At 46.6% G+C, this 23390-nt stretch overlaps 2 protein-coding genes across 2 annotated transcripts in view; one reads left to right on the top strand and one right to left on the bottom strand.

The window, feature by feature from the left end:
* Positions 1-1638, bottom strand: part of LOC119396092 (sodium- and chloride-dependent GABA transporter 1) — a 179775-nt gene extending 178137 nt beyond the window's left edge. The window contains exon 1 of the mRNA XM_037663178.2: positions 1256-1638. Coding sequence (XP_037519106.1) covers positions 1256-1592 — 337 coding nt within the window. The 5' untranslated portion in view covers positions 1593-1638. The remainder of the gene's footprint in view (positions 1-1255) is intronic.
* The window catches only part of LOC119396089 (cathepsin L-like), a 543104-nt gene that overhangs the window by 278340 nt on the left and 241374 nt on the right, over positions 1-23390 (top strand). The window lies entirely within an intron of this gene.

Genomic DNA, 23390 nt, shown 5'->3' with positions numbered 1-23390 from the left:
GAATGACTCTTTTGTTTAGAATATGGCCCAGAAACCGCCGCAACGGTTCCTTGCGGAGTTGAAGGGGAAGAAGTAAACACTAGGTGGCGGGTAGCGCATGTGCTTCTATGTCGCATCCTGACGCGCCCTCCATTCATGGACGGAAAGCAGTGCGTAACCCCAGTTTCCGCCTCTCCAAAGCAAAAAGAAAAAAAAAAGAACACTGGTGAGCGTTGAGACGGGTGGTGGCAGAGTATGGCTCGCGAACTGGTGTATCGATCTACAACAGTAACCGCCGTCGCAGCGCGGCTAAGGTTGCGAACCGCATTTTGGGGAGCCGTGCCGGTCCTCTCTCCCGAGCTTTCGGGTGTGTTTACACAATGCAGCTCGAGTGTTCAAAATGCTGCTCTAAACGACTTGAAGCTTCACCGCACACAATGAGCCGTCTCGCAGTTCCATATTTCTATTTTCTTTTTAAGGCTAAGTTAAAAGAGGGCGCTGCGACGAGTCCAACGGCCGCCAGGGGAAGGGGCGGCGCATTGAACCATTCGCCGCGAAGCGTGGCACGAAGCTCTTGGGCGGCAAACGCACTCGACGGCACAGCACGTAACAAAACGCACACACAACAATGCTGGGCACACTGCCAACGGCGAGAGGCATCACAACACAAACTGCTAGAAGTTAATCATTCTGGAGGCCCCAGAAGAGGGCTCAGTGCTAGCCATCTTTTCCCATAACTCCACCTTGACGTGGTAGAATAGACCATTCATTAACGGATTTCTGCACTGGTGGGGACGAGCTTTCTCGAAAACTCCTCCTCACAAACTGCTATAATGTAACGATATCACTTTTTAGAATCCTCAGAGTGAACCAAATAAGAGCGAATTGATGGGAACGATCACCGCCCAATCGTTAGCCTGTGTTTCCAGTCCAATCCCGTACAGGCTGGGATAACGGGATAACGCGATCCCCAAGTTCCCAAGCACGGGAGAAGGAGACTTCGGCTGTACGTGGATATTTCCAGTTTCTCAAGTGTAAGACGTTTCAATATATATATTTTTTTTCACAGGCGAACAACTGAGGATGATCTTGGTAGAGAAACCGAGCCACATCCGCCCACGCACAAGAACACAGCCACAACCCGTCACCACCACAAAACCAGAAACGCTGCCGGCACCAGCGGTCAAAAGAAGAAGAAGGAAAAAAAAGGACACGCTGCCCGACCACAACAGAAGAAACAACGACAGATGTGCAGGAAGACACAAGGCGTACTGACCTCCCCCGTTCTCGTATGCCAGGTAAGGGAATCGCCACACGTTGCCCAGTCCGACGGCGTAACTGACGCAGCCGAAGATGAAGTCCAGCTTGCCGCCCCAGTTGCCGCGCAGCGGCAAGTCCTCTTCGCTCGAGCCCAGGTCGTCGGCATTGCCGGACTCGGGCTTGGCGGGCAGCGCGTCCACATCGAGCAGCACTTCGTCGTCCACAACCACAACGCCGCCGGCGCGGGGACCCAGGGCGTCCTTCTCGGTGGTCGGGGCCACCTCGTAGTCCCCACCGCTACCGCCGAACGGCGAACCCACGAGGGCCTCGAGAAACTTCTTGTCCGTCTTCATGCGTCGGCCGGCGCGCTCCTACTGACTGGCGCGCGGAGCGTCGTACAGCTCCGGATCTCCCCCGCTTCCCGGCACTCCGTGGCGCGCGCGCGCGCTCGGCGGCGTTGGCTTGAAGCAGATAAAAAAAAAAAAAGAAGCGAGAGAGAAAGCTGCAGCCTCTCTCTCTCGCTCATCTCTTTCTCTCAGTTGTGAGTGCGCGCCTCCGTTACTACTAGCAAACAGGGAGAGCGAATAGGCAGGTGAACTTGGGAGAAGGAAATCAGTCCTCTTCCACGTCACTTTTTTTTTTTCTTTCTTTCTCTGCCATCGCATCCGCTCCCCGCAGTCTTGAGGGATATGGTTTCCTTCGCGAAACACACAGGAAAGCTCGGAGTCGCCCGGTTGTTTGTTTACTATCTCTCTCGCGCTTATCCCATCTCCTTGCGGGAGAGGTGAAAAAGAAAATAAGGAAAAAAAAAATCTTAGGTGTTCTTATTGTCACCTCACTATAGAGGCAGCGTGGTTTTCTCCTTTATGTGACATCTACCTCTCTCTCTCTCGGCGCTGGGAAGTTGTGAATGGAGGGGGAGGGAACGCGACGTAGTTTTTGCCCCGCCCTTGCACCCTCCTCTCCCGTAACTGCGATCGCTCTAAAGCACCGTTAATGCCGATCATGCTGAGGTAAGCAGCAAACGGAAACGGAGTTGTCTGTATTTTTGTTTATTCACCTGCTTTTACGTACGCCGTGCTTTTCCGTCCTTTTTCTGTCGCAATTGCGAAAGAAAGAAAAAAAAGCAACTTCACAGAAACGTCGCGGAAAGAGAGAGCGAAACTGAAAGAGGACAGCGTGAAAGCGAGAGCAGGATGAGAGCAAAAAGCAGCCGCCGCACCCTGTAGCTCACTCTCGCCCGTCTGCCGCCAGTCGACAGTGGCGCAGCTGCCGTTCCGCTCCGCTTTAACTCTCCTCTCTCTCAATAACTCTCTCTCTCTCTCTTATTCAATACAATAAACCCTCCTTGCCGTTGCGATGCTCCCTCTCTGCCGCCTACCTGAGCAAGTCGTCCAGCATTGGATGCGAGAGGAAGATAAAAGGAAGGAAATGTTGTGTACAGGGAGCGCTTTTGAGAAAGATGAAGGGAGGGAAATGAGGGAGGGAATGAACATGGCGGTCTGACGTGGCCGGCCGCCACGATTCGATTTTCGCGCCGAAAGGAGCCGGGTGCGCCGGTACTTCATGCATTGTTACACGCAGCGTTAATTTTCTTTCTCTCAGAAAGTAGGGTGAGTCGGTGGGAATTACTCGTGGTATAAAAAAAGAGTCACAGTTTCGCCGCAAGCGGCCGAAGCAATGAATGCGATAGCAAGAAACTAATGCCATATGAAGCGACGCTCGCCAATGGATACTCTCAGTTTGAACAGCGCTCCTGTTGCAAAGGCGGCCGAAGCAGCGAAGGGAACTAGCGTGCTTCAAGTGTTGAGCTGTGACACTTGATAGTTCGCGCTCATCTTCTGTTTGTTCGTTTAGCGGCGTCCCTTGAGCTCGAGTGGCTTTCGTACGCTCCGTAACATGAGCGCGGACATCACGGTGAAAGCGTGAAACATCCCTCTTCCCCTCAGCACAATAAAACCGCGCGAGCAGACAGCGGAAGGGCAAGGTTCTCCTTGCACAAGTATAAGAAGAAGCAAGCGAGCTCGCCGACGACTTTTAAATGCGCCTGTCGCGCTCCTAACGCCATCTCGCTGGTAATTAAGAAACGCTTATAAGCGCAGCCATCTCTGAGTCCGCCCAGTGGTAAAGGGTGTGTATATAACGCTCGCCGTTAGCTGCCTGAAGGATCTGCGTTTCGTGGCGTAGTGGCTAGCGCCACTCGCTGCGGAGCAAGAGGTCCCTGGTTCGATTCCGCGCTTCGGAAGCATTTTTCTGAATTATTTTTATTTGGGGCTTTTTTTATATATATACATACTTATACATATACGGTGCATGACGGCGGCGACGGCGACGGCGACGGCAAAATATAGCCGAGACTGTCCATATAATTGCTATCGCAATAAAAAGCATGGCGTAAATACACGCCAGAATTTGATGAATGCGCCATCTTAAAGGGACACTGAAGAGAAAAACGATTTTTCTCGTATTGGTAAATTCCTCTTTCAGGAAATTTCACGAAAAAAGCACTTTGAAATCCGTGACGTCGTCATCGGAGATTTCAGCGGGAAATTTAAAAGGGATATTTTGACATTGATCTTTCCTCTATTCATAAACCTATGTCGGTCAAATTAACGACACTACAGTTTCCAGAATATAATTCATCAGTCTAAACTAATTTACTGTTTCACTTTAGTGTCCTTCTAAAGACACAAAATAACAAAGAAACGGGTCTTGTCGTTGAGACACGACACTGTTAAAATATTAGTCGAAGTGCATGCTTGAGCCAACCGCGGACTATACTACGCGCAAAGACTAAGTTTAATTGTTAAACACTAATCGTTCGCGTAGACCCACACGTGCGTAAGACTGACGGTTTGGCGCTGTCGTGCCTTGAACATGGGCAGATAACTTTTTTCTCGGTCGTCTTTCTATCCACAATTCGACTTTTCAGTTCATTGTCGGCTTTGCGTTGCCTGTTTTTCTTCCGTTGTGTACACGTTTGCAGTCCTCACTTTCTTCTACGGCCTCTCTTTTTTCGTCGATGACGATCGACGTGACGTGTGGACGCAGCTGGCGAACGAGTGCACTATGTGCATGTTTTCAGGCTTCCTGCCGTATAATCTATGCGGTTAAAGCCGACACCTGTGTCGTAGTGATTTTGTTTAAGCTCACCGAGTTCCGCTGTTGTCTGACCGTCGATAAATGAAGTACGCGAAGTTCTACACGTGGCGAAAGGTGAAGCCCAACAGTCGCAGAATAGCAACTAGTACTCATTGATTTAAACGCGACGTCGTTTCGTTTTTGTTTTTTGTTTTTTTAGGTATACAGACTGCTCGCGGGCTAACAGCGTCACATCACTGCAAACCTGTCCGCTAAGGATAACGTCAGCTGTGATCAGGGCCGCAGCCAGGAATTTTAGGGGCGAAGCTCCTTAAGGCGGCACCCGTTCGTCCCTCGTAGTCGTAGTCGTAGTGCGTAACCAGTCTTACGCTTTGACCTCCAAGGTGGTGCCGGTGGGAGATTTTTCCTGTGCGTTGTTGAACAATAAAAAATTCGCAGCGTTAGCTAAAAGCCGACTTCTTCTGTCTCTCATTCCCATTAGCAGCCATTCTTTACCTCCAAGGTAGTGCCTGGTGAGATTTCTCCTGTGCGTGATTAAACAATAAAAATTTTGTTCAAAACGCCGTTGATTGATGAAATAAACCAACGAAAGACGCCAGACGTTTTGTAAAAGCAAAACGAAAGAACGCCAGATGTTTCTAAAGCAAAACAAAAAGACGCCAGCTGCTTAACGAAAGACGCCAGATGTTTTCTAAAGCAATGGTTTTCTAAACAATGAAAATTCACAGCGTACATGTAAAATTAAAGTGAGCTGCAAGTCGTCATAACTCATCGAACCTTTAGTATAAACGCGCCCGATCTCACGTCGGTGATGATGTACTGGGCAGAATTCACGGAAGGTTCACGGTTTACCGATGAACCTCCGCAGCTTCGCCCACTCATCATCATTCACTCCGTGGATATGCTGTGAATTTTTTTTTCGGGGGGGGGGGGGGGTGGAGGGCGGCACTTGCTGAAAACCTTAACTTTTAGGGGCGAAGCTCCTTAAGGCGGAACCTTTCGTCCCTCGTAGTCGTAGTCGTGGTAGTCGTAGTGCGTAACCAGTCTTACGCTTTGACCTCCAAGGTGGTGCCGGTGGGAGATTTTTCCTGTGCGTTGTTGAACAATAAAAAATTCGCAGCGTGTGCGTTAACTAAAAGCCGAATTCTTCTGTCTCTCATTCCCCATTAGCAGCCATTGGCATGTTCCAGTAGGAAACGTTAGTAGAAGTAGAAGTGTAAGTGTTAGCTAAGAGCCGACTTCTTCTGTCTCTCATTCCCATTAGCAGCCACTGTTTACCTCCAAGGTAGTGTCTGGTGAGATTTCTCCTGTGCGTGATTAAACAATAAAAATTTTGTTCAAAACGCCGTTGATTGATGAAATAAACCAACGAAAGACGCCAGATGTTTTGTAAAAGCAAAACGAAAGAACGCCAGATGTTTCTAAAGCAAAACGAAAAGACGCCAGCTGCTTAACGAAATACGCCAGATGTTTTCTAAAGCAATGGTTTTCTAAACAATGAAAATTCACAGCGTACATGTAAAATTAAAGTGAGCTGCAAGTCGTCATAACTCATCGAACCTTTAGTATAAACGCGCCCGATCTCACGTCGGGGATGATGTACTGGGCAGAATTCACGGAAGATTCACGGTTTAGCGATGAACCTCCGCAGCTTCGCCCACTCATCATCATTCACTCCGTGGATATGCTGTGATTTTTTGAGAAAAACACCTATTTTTATTATTTATTTTTGGTAAAAACACATACTTCACCAAAATTTCGGGGGGGGGGGGGCGCCCCCCCCCTGGCTACGGGCCTGGCTGTGATGTAGGTGTTCAAGTCAAAATTACGCCGATATGGCATGAACTTTAGACGCTGGACCAAAACGTACGTGCATTTTTAGCCCTAAATTTTCGCGTTTCATTCCGTGAGTATTGCATACGTGGTAACCTACGAACAAGGCCTTTTTCGTACAGCTAAACTGGCGTTTAACTCAAAGCAAATGTCGATAGACGCTCTAACCAATTACGTATGCACCTTTCCGTGACGTCAGGAAGGAGGGGAACTCCTCTCTTTCTTTCTTGTTCTCTTTTTGCGTTTTTTGTCTCTCTTTATTTCTATTTATTTCTTCCTCTTTTTTAATCTATTTCTTTCTCTTTCTTGCTCTTTTTATTTTTCGTCCTATTTTTCATTTTCTTCCTCTATTTCTAGCCTGCTTCCTCTTTTTGTCTATTTTTATACGGGGTTTTGCCGGGCCCCTAAAGTGCTCCGCACTTATTATCATCAATGCGTTCGAAGAACAAGAGGAAGAAGACTTCTCCTTGGCGCGAGCGCACGCTCAATATGCTACAGATGGCTATGCTATTCGTGATTTTGCCTGCGTTACGCCAAGCTATACGACAGCATCACTCCCAGGATTTAGGGAGATCTGTGCGTGGCGCCATCTCTAGGCGGCAGCAATGGCGTCCTGCCATAACTGAATGGGAAATAGGCGAAAAAAAAAATCATCTCTCTTCAAAAAAGCTAGTTATCGAAAACGACTCCGGGTTTTAGATACAGCAGAGACTTACTGGAACATTTTGGTAAAATTGCAGTACCGCACTAGAAAGCGTGTGGCTTCCCAGGTCATTCGAACACCGCCCTTCAGAAACACATAGGGCCCCATTGTAAAATTTTAAACACTCTGGGAAGCCACGCGGTATGTAATGCGACACTGCAATTGTAACAGAATGTTCAAATGAGTCTCTGCTGTATAGAACCGGGAGTTGTTTTTGACAACTATCTTTTTTTCGTCAGATATATGCTTTTTTTTTTTCGCCTATTTACCATTGTTGCGACTCGGGTCGTCCCTCTGGTGCTCAGCTGAGCGCTCGTCTGCGTTTCTTCCTTGTCCCTTGTCCTTTTATGCGCTGTTAGTCACATAATGGATCACTAACTTGCCCAAAGATTTGCTCTCTTAAGGTGAGATTTGCACGGCGTCGGAGAGTTGACACCGCAGGCAGGTGCGCGCAGCGCCATTGTTTCTCTCTCCTCTATCCCGCTCAGGAATGTTGCTCAGGAATGTCTCAGTCGCTGAGGAACGCGAGAGAATGACGACTGGCGTCGGTTGTCGGGGCCGGCAGGGCGAAGACTCCACGATTCCCAGTATCCTTCGTTGTTCGAAGGTCGGTGACATTAGAGAGTTTTAGCTAGATACGGAAATACGGTACGCAAATACGCTACCGTATGACGGTACCGCTCCTCCTTTCCAGGTCGTCGACCTTTTGCCGGTGAAGGCACCCCAACACCACAAAAGCTTCTTCAAAAATTGCTGCGGGGTTGTCACGCCTCATTGCTGGCCGTAAGCCCACACATTGTCAACGAGACACCTGTCGTTTGGGGTACGCATTGTCACTGGAACGGGGAGCCGCAAAAGCACAGCCAGCGGGAAAGGAGGAACGCTACAGTACTGCCTTACCGTATTTGCGTACCGTATTTCGGTAACTTGCTAAAACTCTCTATTGTGGCATTTATGCTGAGGCACAACACCATTCGGTTACGGCAGGCCACCGCTTTCACCGACGAGAGATGGCGCTACGCTCACATGTCCCCAGATCTTGGTCACCTGGCTGGCGGACTGCTCTGCTAGTGTTGCGGCCCCCTGGGTCCAAATCTAGCCCCCCGTCCAGCCTGGCTCCCCAATTCCCACTCCCATTTATTGACAATAAAGTTTATTCCTCCTCCTGGTCATGACGATGACAGCATACGACAGGCCGGGCCCCTAAAATGCTCCGCACTTAAAAAACCAGCCTAGCAGTCAATCATACTGTGTTCTCTCGCGTAATCGACCAGCTTAAAGTGTCTTGTAGTTGCGAGTAAAAGTAGCTGACACTGGTGAACAATCCTTAAACGCTCAAAGTACGTGAAATCATTGTTCGTCAGTGGCTGTCATGCAGCTCATTTACGAGGTGACATGCTGCTAGTAAAAAATGACTACACAATTATTCAATAGCACTACTACTACTACTACTACTACTACTACTACTACTACAACTACTACTACTACTACTACTACTACAAGTAATAGTACTGATACTGCTACCGCTACTGCTACTACTACTACCACTACTCTATCACTACTACTACTACTACTACTACTACTACTACTACTACTACTACTACTACTACTACTACTACTACTACTACTACTCATTAATGCTCCGAAACTCCACTGAGAGTTATAACGCTATCGTGTAGGGCTTCGGAATAACTTTAGTACCTACAACGTGTACATAAAATAAGCGGATGAGCACTTTCGCATTTCGCCCCCGACCAAACGCGAGCGCCGAAACGATGAGTCCAACCCAAGACCATGTTCTCAGCAGACGAACATCGCGCCAGATCCTAAGCCACCTCGACGGATGTCGCGTGATCGAATCCTTAGCTTAGAGTGCATCGAGACCGCATGTGACTGCATTTTAATTGGAAGAGGCAGACTTCTATCACGTTGCCACGTGATCACATTTTCTCTGAAGGACAACGTATGTATGCATGATGCTTAAAAAGGGACACTAAAGAGCAAAACAATTTTTCTTATATTAGTAAAGCACTCTTTCACGATACCAAAAACACCATGCTTGCTGCGCGAGGACGCTTAGTAAACGAGAAAACGCGCAAAAACAAAATGTGTGTGGCGACGCCACCTTGAAGTTTCCGCACCATTCGCCGTGACGTCACATGTTTTGACGGCGCCTACTAGGGACTACGTAGTTCGTAATCGGTAAAAATGAAGTATACTGTCCTCTGAGGGGGCCATAGACTTAACATACTAAGTTTGGGGTAATTTTGTTGAGCCAATTTCGCCAAAGTGCGATAAATGCGCTTTGAAATCCGTGACGTCACGCAGGGAGATTTCAGCGCGAAATGTAAAAATGAACCTTTGAACTTGATTTTATCCTCTATTAATAAACCCATGATGGCGAAATTAACGACATTACAGTTCTCAGAGTACAATTTATCGATCTAGGCCGATTCATTGTTTCTCTTTAGTGTTCCTTTAAGGATAAACGCAGAGAAACGTACAACATGGACGAGAGCTGACAAAAGACAAACGCCTACCTTTTGTCCGCTCTCGTCCACGTCGTCAATTTCTCTGCGCTTTACCATTACGCGTCATGGAGTACCAACACGGAGGGGAAAAAAACCTAGGAGGTAGCGTCACGTGACAATCCTGATGCCCAGCCACAAAAAGAGCACGATGGGGGAGCGGCGTCAGAGGAGGTCGGCTTGCGGACGATAGCAGCGCGCTCTCGTAAATTTTTTTTTCTTCCCATGAGCCCAGCAAAAAAAAAAAAAATAAATTGAAACAGGAGCATGACGGGAATTGTGACATGAACTCGAGGAGGTAGCGGCTTCAGAGAAGGTTGGCTTGTGGACGCTAGGCGCGCTTCCTCCTATATATTTTTTTTTCCCTCCATGCATACCAACCAGCCAAAACCACCACAAGCCGACGCACGAGAAAGGACACTTCCCCCCTTTGTCATACAAAGGGGGGCGCCAATTCTGACCCGATACATTTGTTAAGTAGGGCCTGTCACGTCATTGTCTAATGTGCAGGGTTATGGTCGCGCATGTTTTTATGACGTTAAGGGTGACCGAGGACCCCTGATGCTGCATTACAAGAACTGTTTACCTCGTCCCTCTATCCTAGGAAAGCCGGGGGCCAATGTCAGGCCGTTGTGGAATGCACGTCATCGCATCGTTTCATTTTTTGCATCCGTTGCGAACCTTGTTTTGTTTCGGACTCGATAATCAGTGAGGGGGGAGCGGGAGGGCTGCGGTGAGCTTGCCCTCCCCCTCCCTCCCTCTCCTAAAGGAGGACTCTGTGCACGCCTATGCAAACAACCACCCTTTTAAGTACGTATACGCAACTTCATTGGTTTTTTTTTTCTTTCTCTCTCTCCTGGCGTCGCGTGTAAAAACAAGAAAAATAGACAATGCTTCTTCCGCTCAGCGACGTCAAAATCGACGCGACAAAGAATAATTAGGCAGATGAACCAGGCAGCTCACGTTGAACACGCGGATGGGTGATGTAGAACTCTTTCTGGAACCACTTTCACTTCGCAAACGAACGGATGGTACGCCGTTTAATGACACACGAAACTACAATATTTCCTGCTTCGTAAATAAAATAATAAACACAAACACACCTCTGCCCGCTTGCCATTTTCATGCTTTCGTCGTTAAACACACGGCATGCAAGCATCGGTAATCTTAACCTTCGTTTATGTTCGAATGTGTATATGGTGAAAGACCGGATCCAATATTCTGCTACTAAGCTGTGGAAGAATTTACTGCCTTTTGAAATAAAACTCGTAAGAAGTTTTGACATTACCTGCAAACGACACTTCGTTTCTAACCAAGCATTTTCATGAGTTTTCATGTATTCTTAAAAAAAATAATAATTGTTGAACCTTGCACTAAGCAGCGCAAGACTTGAAACAGGGAACCGGGACGATTATGAAGTCTAATCTGGTTCCTTCTAGGTTGTTTCTAGGCCTTAGCTGGGTGACGCTGGTTGTTTCTAGGTTTCTTCTAGGTCGTTACTGGGCTTTAGCTAAGTGACGCTAGGTTGTTTGCATACGTTGATTCTCAGGGCAGAGAGGTTCGAGTGAAACCACAAACAGTCACAGACGCGACGCGGATTTCGAAACTGCAGGGACATAACCTCGCACTGAAACCAAGCGTTCGCACCTCTCATAGATCTGCGGGCACGTCGTCGTTGGCGTAGGCCTTTCATCACTTCGGAGTCTTCTCGCAGCCGCCGTTGCCTTTACGGTTCCCTAGTATTCTCTCGTTGTACGTACTCGGGGCCTTCGGCTCGCCGACGTCGCTTCGCAGCCATTTGTTGGGCTAACTGTTGCCTTCTTCGTTTTTAGTGTACCAGTGGTGAGTAGTGGGATTCACCCAATTTCTATGGCACATACCCGTTTATGATGATGATGATGGTATTTTGGTTCGCCGGACAAGGAACGATTTGCTAAACAGTTTCGCTGTTAAAAATTTTACACGTATACTTAGTGTGTTCGTAGTAATTACGTGTTGGTTGTATTTTGGTATTGTTCTTTGAATATGTATAATACTAGCGTCTATTTTGTCTGTACAAGACTGCTAATTATTATAACCTTTGCTTTTTTTTTGTATTGAATCCTTCACCAGCCGCTTAGGCTATGGGTCCAAATATCTGTGTGCGCATTTTTCACATTATAGTGGAATAAAATTCCCCTTTTGATTTGATTTGATTTGATTGCTGGTGAAAATGATATCGCTTCCTGCTTTCAGGTGTTTGGTTCGTTAGATTTAATTAGTTCAAAGACGGGACGAGTACATACAAGGACAAAATCGAGAAAAGACTAACTAGCACAGGATCGTAACCTAATTATTACACGGTTAGGCAAGCGCAATAATGAAGAAGCAAAGAAACAAAACCAATATAGGCCATGCTTAGGTATGTGAAGTGCGGAAGCTATGGTTATCAGCATAAAAATAACGCCGTGATTCATGCAAACTGTTTGAGACGCAGAGTCATAAATATTTGATTAGCACACGTTTTACTTCTGCTTATTATGTATCAGCTGCCTGCAGAGTCAGTCGTTTTTAGCGGTTTCTTCTTTTAAACTGGAAAGCATACCCTGCGGCAAGAACGAAATATGCGTCTTGATTGAAATAAAAAGCAACATGTGCTTTTTAAGAGGTGTGTAGAAGCACATAACCTAATAATAATATCTGGGGTTTTACGTCCCAAAAACCACGACATGAGAGAGGGCGTGGAGGGCTCCGGAAATTTTGACCATAGGGTGCTCTTTAACGTGCACTGACATCGCGCAGTACACTGGCCTCTACCATTTCGCCTCCATCGAAATGTGACCGCCGTTGCCTGGATCGAACCCGCGACAATCGGGTCAGCAGCCGAGCACCGTAACCACTGTTTCACCGAGGCGGACGAAGCACATAAGCTACAGTGCATAAATCTAAGCTTTATTAGGTAGTTCTTTTAATGTAAACCTCGTGCTTCTTGAGACAAGAATTACGAGCACTAGCTAATCGAAAGCGTCGTTTCAGAGAGCTTCTCGGCAAATGTTCGCAGTGACCAAGTTGAATAACATCCAACAAGGGCGGGCGTGTCTTGTACCTTCGTGCTTTGACATCCTCTGACATGTCAAAGCAACGATGGCTCGCGGAGGTCACAGAACACCTGCTAGTTGTCGCAATGTATTTCTGAAGAGCGCGCTAGCTTTTCTTTTTTCCTTATTGTTATCCCGTCGGAGCTTAGACCGGCTGCGATGTATCTACAATCAAACCTCGGTCAAATTTACAACGGTGCACAGCTTTCCATTCAGACGAAAGACTTCATAAATGTAACGGTCAAACAGAAAAGGTTGCGAATGAGTGGCAAACGTAACAGCATTGCTTTTAGTTAACCTCGAAAACATTGATAGCCAACAGTAGGCAACATTGGGCAAGTTTAATAATGTTTGGCAACAGTAGTAAACATCAAGTCAACATGGGTCATTGCTGGTGAATACGTACAGTAGGCTTCACACAGCAGGGATGCTTTTCTGGACACTGTCAAATTCCGCCACATCGTCAAATTTTGTAATTGCGGCGTTTTAAGCCAATCAGACAGGCCGTACCAGCCCTCTGGGCCAATCAGAGTTGACCAATGGCGGAATCTGCAACATGGCGGAATTTGACAATGTACACAATAGCGCTTCATGCTCAGAAAAACACACCCACATTTCAGTGCACGAATGGCATTTCTTTAGCTTGCGCAACGGGTTTCAGATGGGCATTGTGTCCTGCATGTGACGACACCCGCCTATTCCCACTCGCGCACGCGAGGGACGTTAGCGCAGCGCATATGTGCAACGGATAAACGTAAATAAACATAAATGAAAGTGTTCAAGATGTTTCCACGGCGGGATCTGAACTTTGGACCTTTCAGTACCGAAACCCTTAACTTTCACCTTAAATTTCACCGCAACGCGCACAGTTTTCTCGGCAGTTTATTTCGAGCAAGCGAGCGCGTCGAGGCGCCGGGCGCGTTTTCACAATTCCGATGTAGTGTCGTCGAATCGCCGTTATGCTCTTCGCGCATTGAACGAGAACGACTGACACCAGTGCATTTCTTGCGTTCTCTTCTCCATTTCGCCCCTCCTAATTCCAATTAAAAGAGAGCGAGAGAGAGAATTGGATCCAGCAATTAAGAGATTGAGAATCGAAGCCTTCGGAGAATCGGAGAACCGCCGGGCGCCATACATCAACATCACGCCGTCTGCGTTTCGCAAGCCCTCTTACCGCACGGCAAAACAAACTGTCGCCCTCTCAAAAGTTCACCCCGACAGCACCTGGCATAGATGGCTTATCTCCGACAATGCCACTGACCGTGAGCGCGCGTGTTATAGCCCACTTTGCGCGACACTAAAGGCATACACTCTGTGTATGCCTGTGTGTGTGTGTGTATTCGTGACGTCTCATTTTATCCGCACCTCACTCACTTATCGCATTTATTGTCTGTCTCCCCTTCTCTCTCATTGGCAGCCGACGAGAAAATAATTCCTTTACTGGCACCGACGCGGATGACACTCCCGGGCTGAGCAGCACGCGTTCCTTTTACTTTCGGTCTCATCGGATGATCTTTTATAGTGCCGTTTGACGTCATCCGCTGACGGTCGCGGCGCTCTTCTTCGGAGGAGGCTGCCGTGCAAGAGAATTGAGCCACAGGTTAACGTGTGTGGAAACGAAGAATAACCGGGGTTTACTGGAAGCGGTAAAAGATCTAGGGGCTGTTGCAGAAAGCTTGGCTGTTCTCTTGACTGCCGCCGTGACTAAAAATTGTGCCGTTAAGGGCTGTCTCGTATCACGGAGGTATTCAGAGAAAAAAAAGAATATCTGGAGTGTAAATTAAATCGATAAAGTGAAGCCACACTCCGAGGAAGGGCGCGATAAGACAATAGCTCGTAGTGAAGAAGCAGCAACGTTCTTTCTTACACGCCCTACGTGTTTGAGGCGGTTGATCTTGTGCGGCAGATAGCACTTTGATGTGCGCCTTTGTATTTTTAATGGTCTTCATGCGCAAGCTCAACGTATTGGCTTATCTTATTGCAAGTCACGTCATCCATGCTCACTTGGAGGGATTATACTGCGTTGAGAAAGAGCATCTCTTATTCTTAGAGTTAGCCTAGCGTTTAGTGTTACAGATCAGTTGATCTGTAAGCTGGCACCGCGCAAGAAGTCTCTATTTCTGAACTAATGTAACGAGTATAACGGCAAGCGTTGGCTTCGCGAGTGCTGTTAGGAAGCTGAAGGTGGTTTAACTTCAGCAAATTTCGCTTGTTTCGTACAGGCTCGTCGACCGCGGTTGCTTCTCGATCTTTCAAGACTGTCGACGAATAGAAGCACAAAAAAAATAAAAAAACTGCTCGATGTTTCACCGCCGACTCAGGAAGTTTATTCGGGCGCGCGTCGTCCATTTTACGACGGGATGTGGCTGTAAAATTTGTAGCTTAACCATTAGAGGGCTCTCGGCGCACCCGCTACTCAATTAAGTTTAGTGAAGCTATCTATATAGGCCCTCGTAATCGTACGTTGAGGACGTCGTTGCCTGTGGTAATCAGATTCATGCCGCGTCGCATAACTTGCATTCGCGTTGGCTGGGAACATAATGCGCGCACGCTCTCGGGATCGCAGGTCCCGGAAGTTGTTTCGCAGATTATACTAACATCACCACAAACAGTAATTGCTTGAAGTCGCGGAGCTTTTTGCTAGTGTTGTTATTAACGACTGCTTTCGGTTGCCGGTAGAATAGGATATTCTCCTATTGATTGATTGATTGATTGATTGATTGATTGATTGATTGATTGATTGATTGATTGATTGATTGATTGATTGATTGATTGATTGATTGATTGATTGATTGATTGATTGATTGATTGATTGTTGGGCAGTAGGGCGGTCGGTTTACCTTTTCTATGATGTTAATGTCTGTTTTTGCCGATTGGCTTACAGTACGAATTGTTCCGGACTAACATCGCCGCGAACATTAGTTGAATAGTTCAATGTATACGTGGAGCTCTTCTCGTTAGTAACGAATGTTCGTCGTTGAGCGGCAGCGCATAGGCTGTGGTTTGTCATGTTAATTGACCAGTGCCAGCTCTAGCCAAATGGCTTACCGGTAAAGTGTTTTACAAGTTTGGGCCAGTGACTACGAAGCTAAGCAGAAAAGAGCACGTTGCAGCAGAAAACTGCGCGCCGTGTAAGCCTATAACATACGAAAAATAAAACCAGAAGGAAGAAAAGGCGTAACAGAAAAAAAAAGCGGATCAAACCTACTGAAGCCAGACGCGCCGCTCGAAAAAAGCACGCCTTTACAGACTATTTCCGAGAGATACGAGTGCTGCGGTTTGATGCGGTTTGCGAACGCCAAGCAGAGACAAATATCTGAAACGAAAAGACAAAACACGTGGTCGACGTGCAGGAAAACTAAAACGAAAACTTTATGCTTTCAAACTTTTAGTTCCTTTCCCGAAGTTTGTGCTAATGCCTTCAGTCGAACGACAGCGAGCGAACATGCGCTTTTATTTTTCTCCCCGTCCATCACCACTCTTATTACTGCTTTATAAAGGCGCAGTCAATAACGCGTGATTAAGCGAACGTACGGAATTCGGTGATAACTTGTAAGATTACCCCTTCAAAGCTGGTCGTTAGAGATCGACAGATGAGTTAAGAAAAAATTTTTTTTTCGGAATTTGACGTTGGAACTTTGTGGGCGACAGACATACTCTACGATATAGTGAGTGATTTCATTTAGATACGCGCTGGACGGCGGGCAGCGCGGGTAGTATTCAAAAGACGACATGCTTCTCTGCCAGATACGGGAGCTATAAATGTTCCCGCTTAACTCTGCCAGCCACCAATTTCACTTCGTCATAAGTCCACGCCGATAAATGTCATCTGAAACAACTCCATTCTTCTTATTCGCATGATTGCTCTTTTTATATAATTTTACGGCCATGATGACCGTGGCCCATTCTAAAAGGTCCATTCGCCCAACGATTTCATTCGCTCGCACACTCATTTTCGCACTCGCCAAATGAGCGTCGCCGGCAGCGACGCCAGCGATGCGTGAGTACACCTCGCAAATTCACGGCACTCGAACTAGAGAGTCTAATAAAATCTCGATTTACAGACGTCGTCTTAAGGAGAAAGCAACACCGCAATCACAAATGCGCTAGGAAAGGGTTAACCGTGTCGTTACTGAGGGGCAAGGAGTCAACAGAGTAAGGTGGCTCAGTTCTTTTTTTTTTTATTGATACGACGGAGAGTTCTTGCTGCACAAATAAGGCGTAGGCTTGCTTTTTAAGCAGGTAGAACATATCACATACTGTCTCCAATAAAACATATCATATAACGTTATCAGTGTAATCAGTGTAACACCCGTACGTTGAAAAATGTGCGGCGAATTGAACACAAGAGTTAGGTATTGCGCACTTGTTAAAATAACTTCAGGACATCGCAGAAGTGACACTCAAAAATAATAACGTTACATAAAAAGAAGCTGATGGCACGTATACATCATGCAGTTACTTTTATCACACAGAGACATAACATAGATCTACATAACACAATTAACAATAACATACGTATACACAGCCACGTTAAAACAAAAATAATATTAAAAGCGTTAATGACGGCCAGCAATGAAGCTGCCGTCAAGAAAACTTTAAAGGCTGTCAAAGCGTACTTTTGCAAGTTTGCAAGGTTGCTGCTTCTGGCCCATTAATTTCTATGAATTGGTGAACATGCAGTCTAACGCCATTGTTCTTGATGCACAGTAAACCTGCGCCGTAGGTCTCTTGTAAAAAAAAAAGACAACTCGGTGCTGACGCAGCAGATGGACACTGGTTGCACATTCCGGCAAATCTAGTTGCATATAGATAAGTTGCGCACACCAGGCAGGCGTTCCTCGCGTAATGTCTGAATGCTTTATTCGTGGTTGTTACGCCCTAGCGGATGTCGAGCCATTCTCTATAATGGAAGCATTATAACGTTAGCCGACCTGCATAACGATGCATGGGAAGGAGCGCTTTGCATGACGCGCGCGAGCGCGAGCCAACGTGCGAGTCATGAATTATTGGATAACCCTTACCGACAACCGTAGTCAGATGAAGACCAGAGAGGACGAGCTGTTAGCGCGTCGTTATAAGTACTCGGCTGCATAGCTCAACATGTTCTCGCGAGCTTTGTTGGGTGGTAGTCTCACTGAATGGATATTTGAATGCGGAAGATGAGGCAAATGCACGTCTCCGGTGGATCACATGCTGAAGCCGCCGGATGGCTCTTGTCACGCAGCAGCGGCATCGAAAACGACCGTGAAAAATATATGAAAAGAGGTGGGCAGCTAGGATATTTAATTGTTGATATAACTCGCCACGGTGGTCTAGTGGGTGTGGTACTCGACTGCTGACCTGCAGGTCGCGGGATCGATTCCCGTTCGCGGCGGCCGCATTTTTGATGGAGGCGAAAGTGCTAAGGACAGTGTACTTGGATTTAGGTGCAGGTTAAAGAACCCCAGCTGGCTGAAATTTCCGGAGCCCTCCACTACGGCGCCTCTCATAATCATATCGTGGTTTTGGAACGTTAAACCCACACAATTAATTATTAATTAACCATTTATATAGAAAAAATGTGGACAAACGACGCAGGAAAATAACGCGGAAACTAAGCAGTAACTATTACAAGGTGGTCGACAATGGAAAGGAAAAAGGGACTAAGCATGAAGTCAAAGATGCAGAGACGGTGCACTGGATGGAAGTTATGGAGAAGAAACGAGCGTACATCGGAGAGCAAGGAGTGAAATAAAAAAGAAAGTTTTATAATAATTCAAGGGGAAGTTCTCCGCCCTTTGAGGTCAGATCAGCTTTGGTTTCTGTGACAATGTGGCTTATATCTATCCGCGACAGTTAGTGTAATGCATGTTCAAGGTTATCGTAAAATACCTGTTATCTGACTAGTCAAACGCAAGCGTCTGTATTAACATTTGTGATTAACAGCGACACATAGACCCTCTTGGTCATACATTATAAACCAACGTATAAACACTGTTTATCGCCAGCTGTCGCTGTCACCCCTATAACACCACACAGTGCACAGCAAAATAAAAATGTTTTTCTTGCTGGAGTATTAAGCTATTCATATGTTAAGGTGCTGGAACCAAAGCGGCTAAATACCAGCCACCAAGGTATGGCGGTCGTTCTTACGTCAGTGATGCCTTATAGACGTTATTTGAAACTTAGTCATCCGAGAGTGATTGTTTGTTTATTTATATTTTGTGTTTTGTCTTTTAAACCTCTTATATATTCTCCATCTTTATCTTGTCTAAAAAGGCAAGCCCTGCACACAGCAGGGCGGACATCTACAGTTTTCGTTGAACTCTCGCTCTCTCGATCTCGGTCTCTATCGATATATTTGTCATTGTAGCGGAAAATGACGTTGTTAGGCTGCTTGTAACCTTATACGTATGTGAAGGCACCCAGGAGGAAGAACGTCGTATCGACTGTCGGCCTTGCGTGTCTAAGCTTTCAGGGACTGGAATAATAATCGAAGCATTCAGAAGCATAAACGTACGGAATTCGGGTTACCGAGACAAGGTAGCGGGCGAGTAACGCAGTCCGTGAACAATTTACCAATTCGATCGATATCTCGCGCGCTTGTGCCTTCTGGCTCGCCAGCAACTCCACCTGTCGACGTCGTTCTTAAGAGAAATTGATCTACGCTGCCGATATGCCGCCGTGTATCAACCATAACAAAGTTAATATTTACACAGTGGCGGAATGTGGCAAAGGAAGCAATATGTGTGTGTGTGTGTGTGTGTGTGTGTGTGTGTGTGTGTGTGTGTGTGTGTGTGTGTGTGTGTGTGTGTGTGTGTGTGTGTGTGTGTGTGTGTGTGTGTGTGTGTGTGTGTGTGTGTGTGTGTGTGTGTGTGTGTGTGTGTGTGTGTGTGTGTGTGTGTGTGTGTGTGTGTGTGTGTGTGTGTGTGTGTGTGTGTGTGTGTGTGTGTGTGTGTGTGTGGTGTGTGTGTGTGTGTGTGTGTGTGTGTGTGTGTGTGTGTGTGTGTGTGTGTGTGTGGTGGTGTGTGTGTGTGTGTTGTGTGTGTGTGTGTGTGTGTGTGTGTGTGTGTGTGTGTGTGTGTGTGTGTGTGTGTGTGTGATTTGATATGGTTTTCCATTTACACTGCTGCCTATCATTGACGCTTAAACTTGAGCCGTGTCTTGCTTCTTTGCGTTCCGTTCGGTCATACACAGGTTCTTGTGGCAGGTTGCAATAACGGAAAGACGACAAGAAAGCCGCCCACTATAACCGCTCCTTTGCAAGTAGAACTTTACTGCTCTACCCGCAATAAGTACGATGTGGAATACCAGAGTAAACAACGAAAAAAAATATCATAGATATATGTTCAATACCAGGTCACGCATTTCAGATGAATGTAAAAGAGAAGCACAGCTGATGTCACGTCCGCAAAAATCACGCGGAGAACTTCTCTCTTTTCCGGACAGGTAGAGGCGGATAACTTTACTGACCACTTAAGTAGTGTGACGGCAGGTCTGTGCCTACGCTTGGCTCACGTATGCGCCGGAGTAAAGCACTCCGATGTAGTAGCCTTCCCCCACTTCTCGGCCTTAGTCGAAGGAGTCGCGAACGTGCGGACATTCGATCGTCACGCTGGTGCAAGTATCCGATCTCCTCCTTCTGTTCTTTCGGTGGGTCTGGGTCGCTCGAGCAGGTACTGCGAACTTTGACCTCGAGGGCGCGCTGGTATACGTAGTCAGCTCTTACCGCCTTTTGTTGAGACGACAAACAACACGAAAACCACTTCGATCCCTGGAGCGGCTGCATTCGCTATAACGAGCGTTTTATAGAGAAAAGAACAAGCTGCTAGCCTTACTTCTTATAACATTCCAATTTGTGTCTATCGCGCAGTCATTGCTTCGTTCTTGCGGCGAAACAGATTTTAATGCGACAGCGTTAAAAAGCTCGTTCCGCACAAATTCAGGTGTCGGCGTAAGCGTAGGTGTCGGTGACGGCTTCGTTGGTTGTGAGCAAAAAATCATCATCTTGTCCGCGACCGAAAAATCGAGAAAGATGAAATAAAATAAATAATAAAACTTTTCGGGTTCAGGTGAGAAACGAACCCATGACGTCTGCGTGGCAAGCAGGCGTTCTACCACAGAGCAACGCTATTTCTTTCTTTTTTTCTTCATTACAGGGAAGGAAACCGTTGCACTTAGAGCGATATTATAAAAATCTTGAAAGTGCTTCGGAAAAAAAAAAAAACCGCTATATGACTGTCATGTAGTGGAACAAGTCTCCTTGACGCATGTAATATTGCGTGGCAGAAGCGTAGAATCGCGCCAGGCGTCAAAACATGTGAATTGCACAACGAGCGGGTGTTTTAAAGGCCCACTCATTACAAAGCGCTCATACATATTTAACCATAATCAGCAGCAAAAGCATCAACAAAGTGAACAGCTGCGCAGGTCCGCATGTTGCCTTACGGGCGCGTAGTGGGCCCTTCGCTGATTCACAAAAGTGATAATTATGGCGTAGTGGGCACTTAATAGCTGTGCTTGCAGTAGGCATTCTAAGATGCATTGAAACGGCGAATGTTACGCGCACGGTTGAGGCATGCACCGAGAACCGAAGCAAGGCTAGTACTTGACTAGGTGATGCGCACGGGACCCGATTACGCTATCGCGTTCTACTCTTGAAGGCAAAGCTCAAGCGTCCTCCAAGTTTTTTTTTTTAAATTTAGTTCTGCTACACACGCGTTGCTGATGTAGTAGGTAAGTGCATGGGCTACGCAGTTTTTTACATTTAGAGCAGAAAAAAAGGAAAATACATACTTATACATATACGGAGCATGACGGCGGCGACGGCGACGGCGACGGCAAAATCCGGCCGAGGCTGTCCATATAATTGCTATCGCAATAAAACGTAAGTAATGCTGCTTAAATAAAATGATTGTCGATTCACACTTCGTTCACACATACACAATAATTCGTGCCGTCATATGAGAGCGTACACCCTCTTTCATCGGTGCCCTTCCGTCGGCGGCGAAAGGTCGGCCTCTGGCTACCAAGAAAAAGAGAGCCATTAGCTTTCACATACGAGGCAGAAAAGTGCTTATCAGTCTCGCTGTGCCCTGCAGAACGTGAAAAATCGTAATTCACGAACGTGCCAAGCATGCTATATATATATGCGCGTGCGGTGCTTGTGGACATGCATGTGCGGATAGCGCCTGCGAGGCCACTTACCTCAGCCTTCATCCTGCCATCACGTATCCAGTTTCTAGTACGTCGCGGAAGAAGAGGTCCATCGCGCCGACAACTCGTGCCATAAAAGGGAGGAACGCTCGACAAATCCGGCTCATTGTACCTCGGCGTCACGGCACGAGTTGACAGCGTATGTTTACAGGTCGTTCAAAATAACGTACAGGCAATTACAAAGGAAGCTGTGTGCACAGGATCTGTGGTGACGACCGCAGAAGAAAGTACATATATTCGAGGATAGAAAATAAAATAAATTTTATAAATCGGCATGTACATGCTTTCTTCTACTTTTATGTTCCCTCGCTACAGTGACAACACAGTATGTGCAGCCATCGTAAATTTAACCTAATGTAAAAAAAATAATGACAGAAACGGGCGTCGTGTCACGCATCCCAAGGCTCTCAAGAACAGGGTTAACTCGATAAGCGTGAGCATTAACAACCACGGCATGGCGAACGCAACGGCATGGTGAACGCTTAAGCGAACGTTCAATGTTGCCACTCCGTTTGTCACTTCAATATACCACGCCTACGACTCTGGTAATATCACGTGACCTCCTACATCGGGTACTCGATAAGACGGCGTGCACCTTGACACCAGCCATCCCACTCGAACTTGTCGATCTCTCTCAGATCACATGACGTCCAAAACAACGTGCCAGCACGCCTCAAAATGAAATCGTCCTAACGTTGACGGACAGGGAAGCAGCGTGCTCCATAAGAGAGGAATATGGTGCAGCTGATATTCCAGCTGAGATTTTTGGGAAGTGGAATTTTTACGTCACGTAATGCCTATAGATTAGATAATGCATTACTGTTAAAGCAACGAATGTCATGAGTGAAATAAACAGGACCCATCGGTGTGACAAAAGATAAGAAGGAAGAACCTTATGTATCTATGACGAGATTTCGTAAAGGACACGCCAAACACTACGACAAAAGATTACTTTGCAGTATGCGCAATTTCCTTGATATGCTGCTCGCTTCCTGAATTCCATTTGTCATTTTGTTACCACATGTACCCATCTGTTCGTCTATTTCGCACGAAATGTGTCTCTTAATAACGCGCTTGTCCCACCAGTTACAATCGAGCGTACTGATGAGCTTGGGCTTAGCTAGATTACACCCTATAGGGTGTAATCACGTAACGCAAGATCGAGGGATATAAGATAAGTAAACGATGATGAGGGCGCAAAACAGCAAACGAGGACGTGAGTTTGTGTCTCTTATGGAAGCTCGAAGTTGCATCTTCGCCATGTGAGTAAAACAGCATGGCTCTTATGATGATATTTGCTGGCATTTCTCTGAAACGCGCCGGCGACAAGTATACACCTTGCCTACTTGTTGATCGTTTGTGTTTGCATTTATTACAGTGCTAGCTAATTCCTTGTTCACTCACTCAATTAGGCCTCTTGTCTACATTCAACTGTTGCCTATATGTCATTAAAAGGGCCCTACAATGGTTTTTCGCCTGCCTTCTGCAGCACTAGAGATGTGCGTAGTGTTAAATACCGAGATGGACGCAAATATAATGATCAGAATTGGTGCACGGGAACGGAAGTTATTAGTCTTCAAACTTCAAAACCCCAACCGACAACGAGAAAAAAAACGTAACCTTTCGCATTTCACTCAGCCACTCACGTCAACGGCAGGTTCGCCTCATGGTAGCCGTTGCGCAGCGCACCCGGCGTCGTCTTGCTGTTCT

Source organism: Rhipicephalus sanguineus, chromosome 6, assembly GCF_013339695.2.
Source record: "Rhipicephalus sanguineus isolate Rsan-2018 chromosome 6, BIME_Rsan_1.4, whole genome shotgun sequence".
Lineage (NCBI taxonomy): Eukaryota > Metazoa > Arthropoda > Arachnida > Ixodida > Ixodidae > Rhipicephalus > Rhipicephalus sanguineus.
Note: the sequence above shows the minus strand (reverse complement) of the source record. Positions and strands in the feature narration are given on the sequence as shown.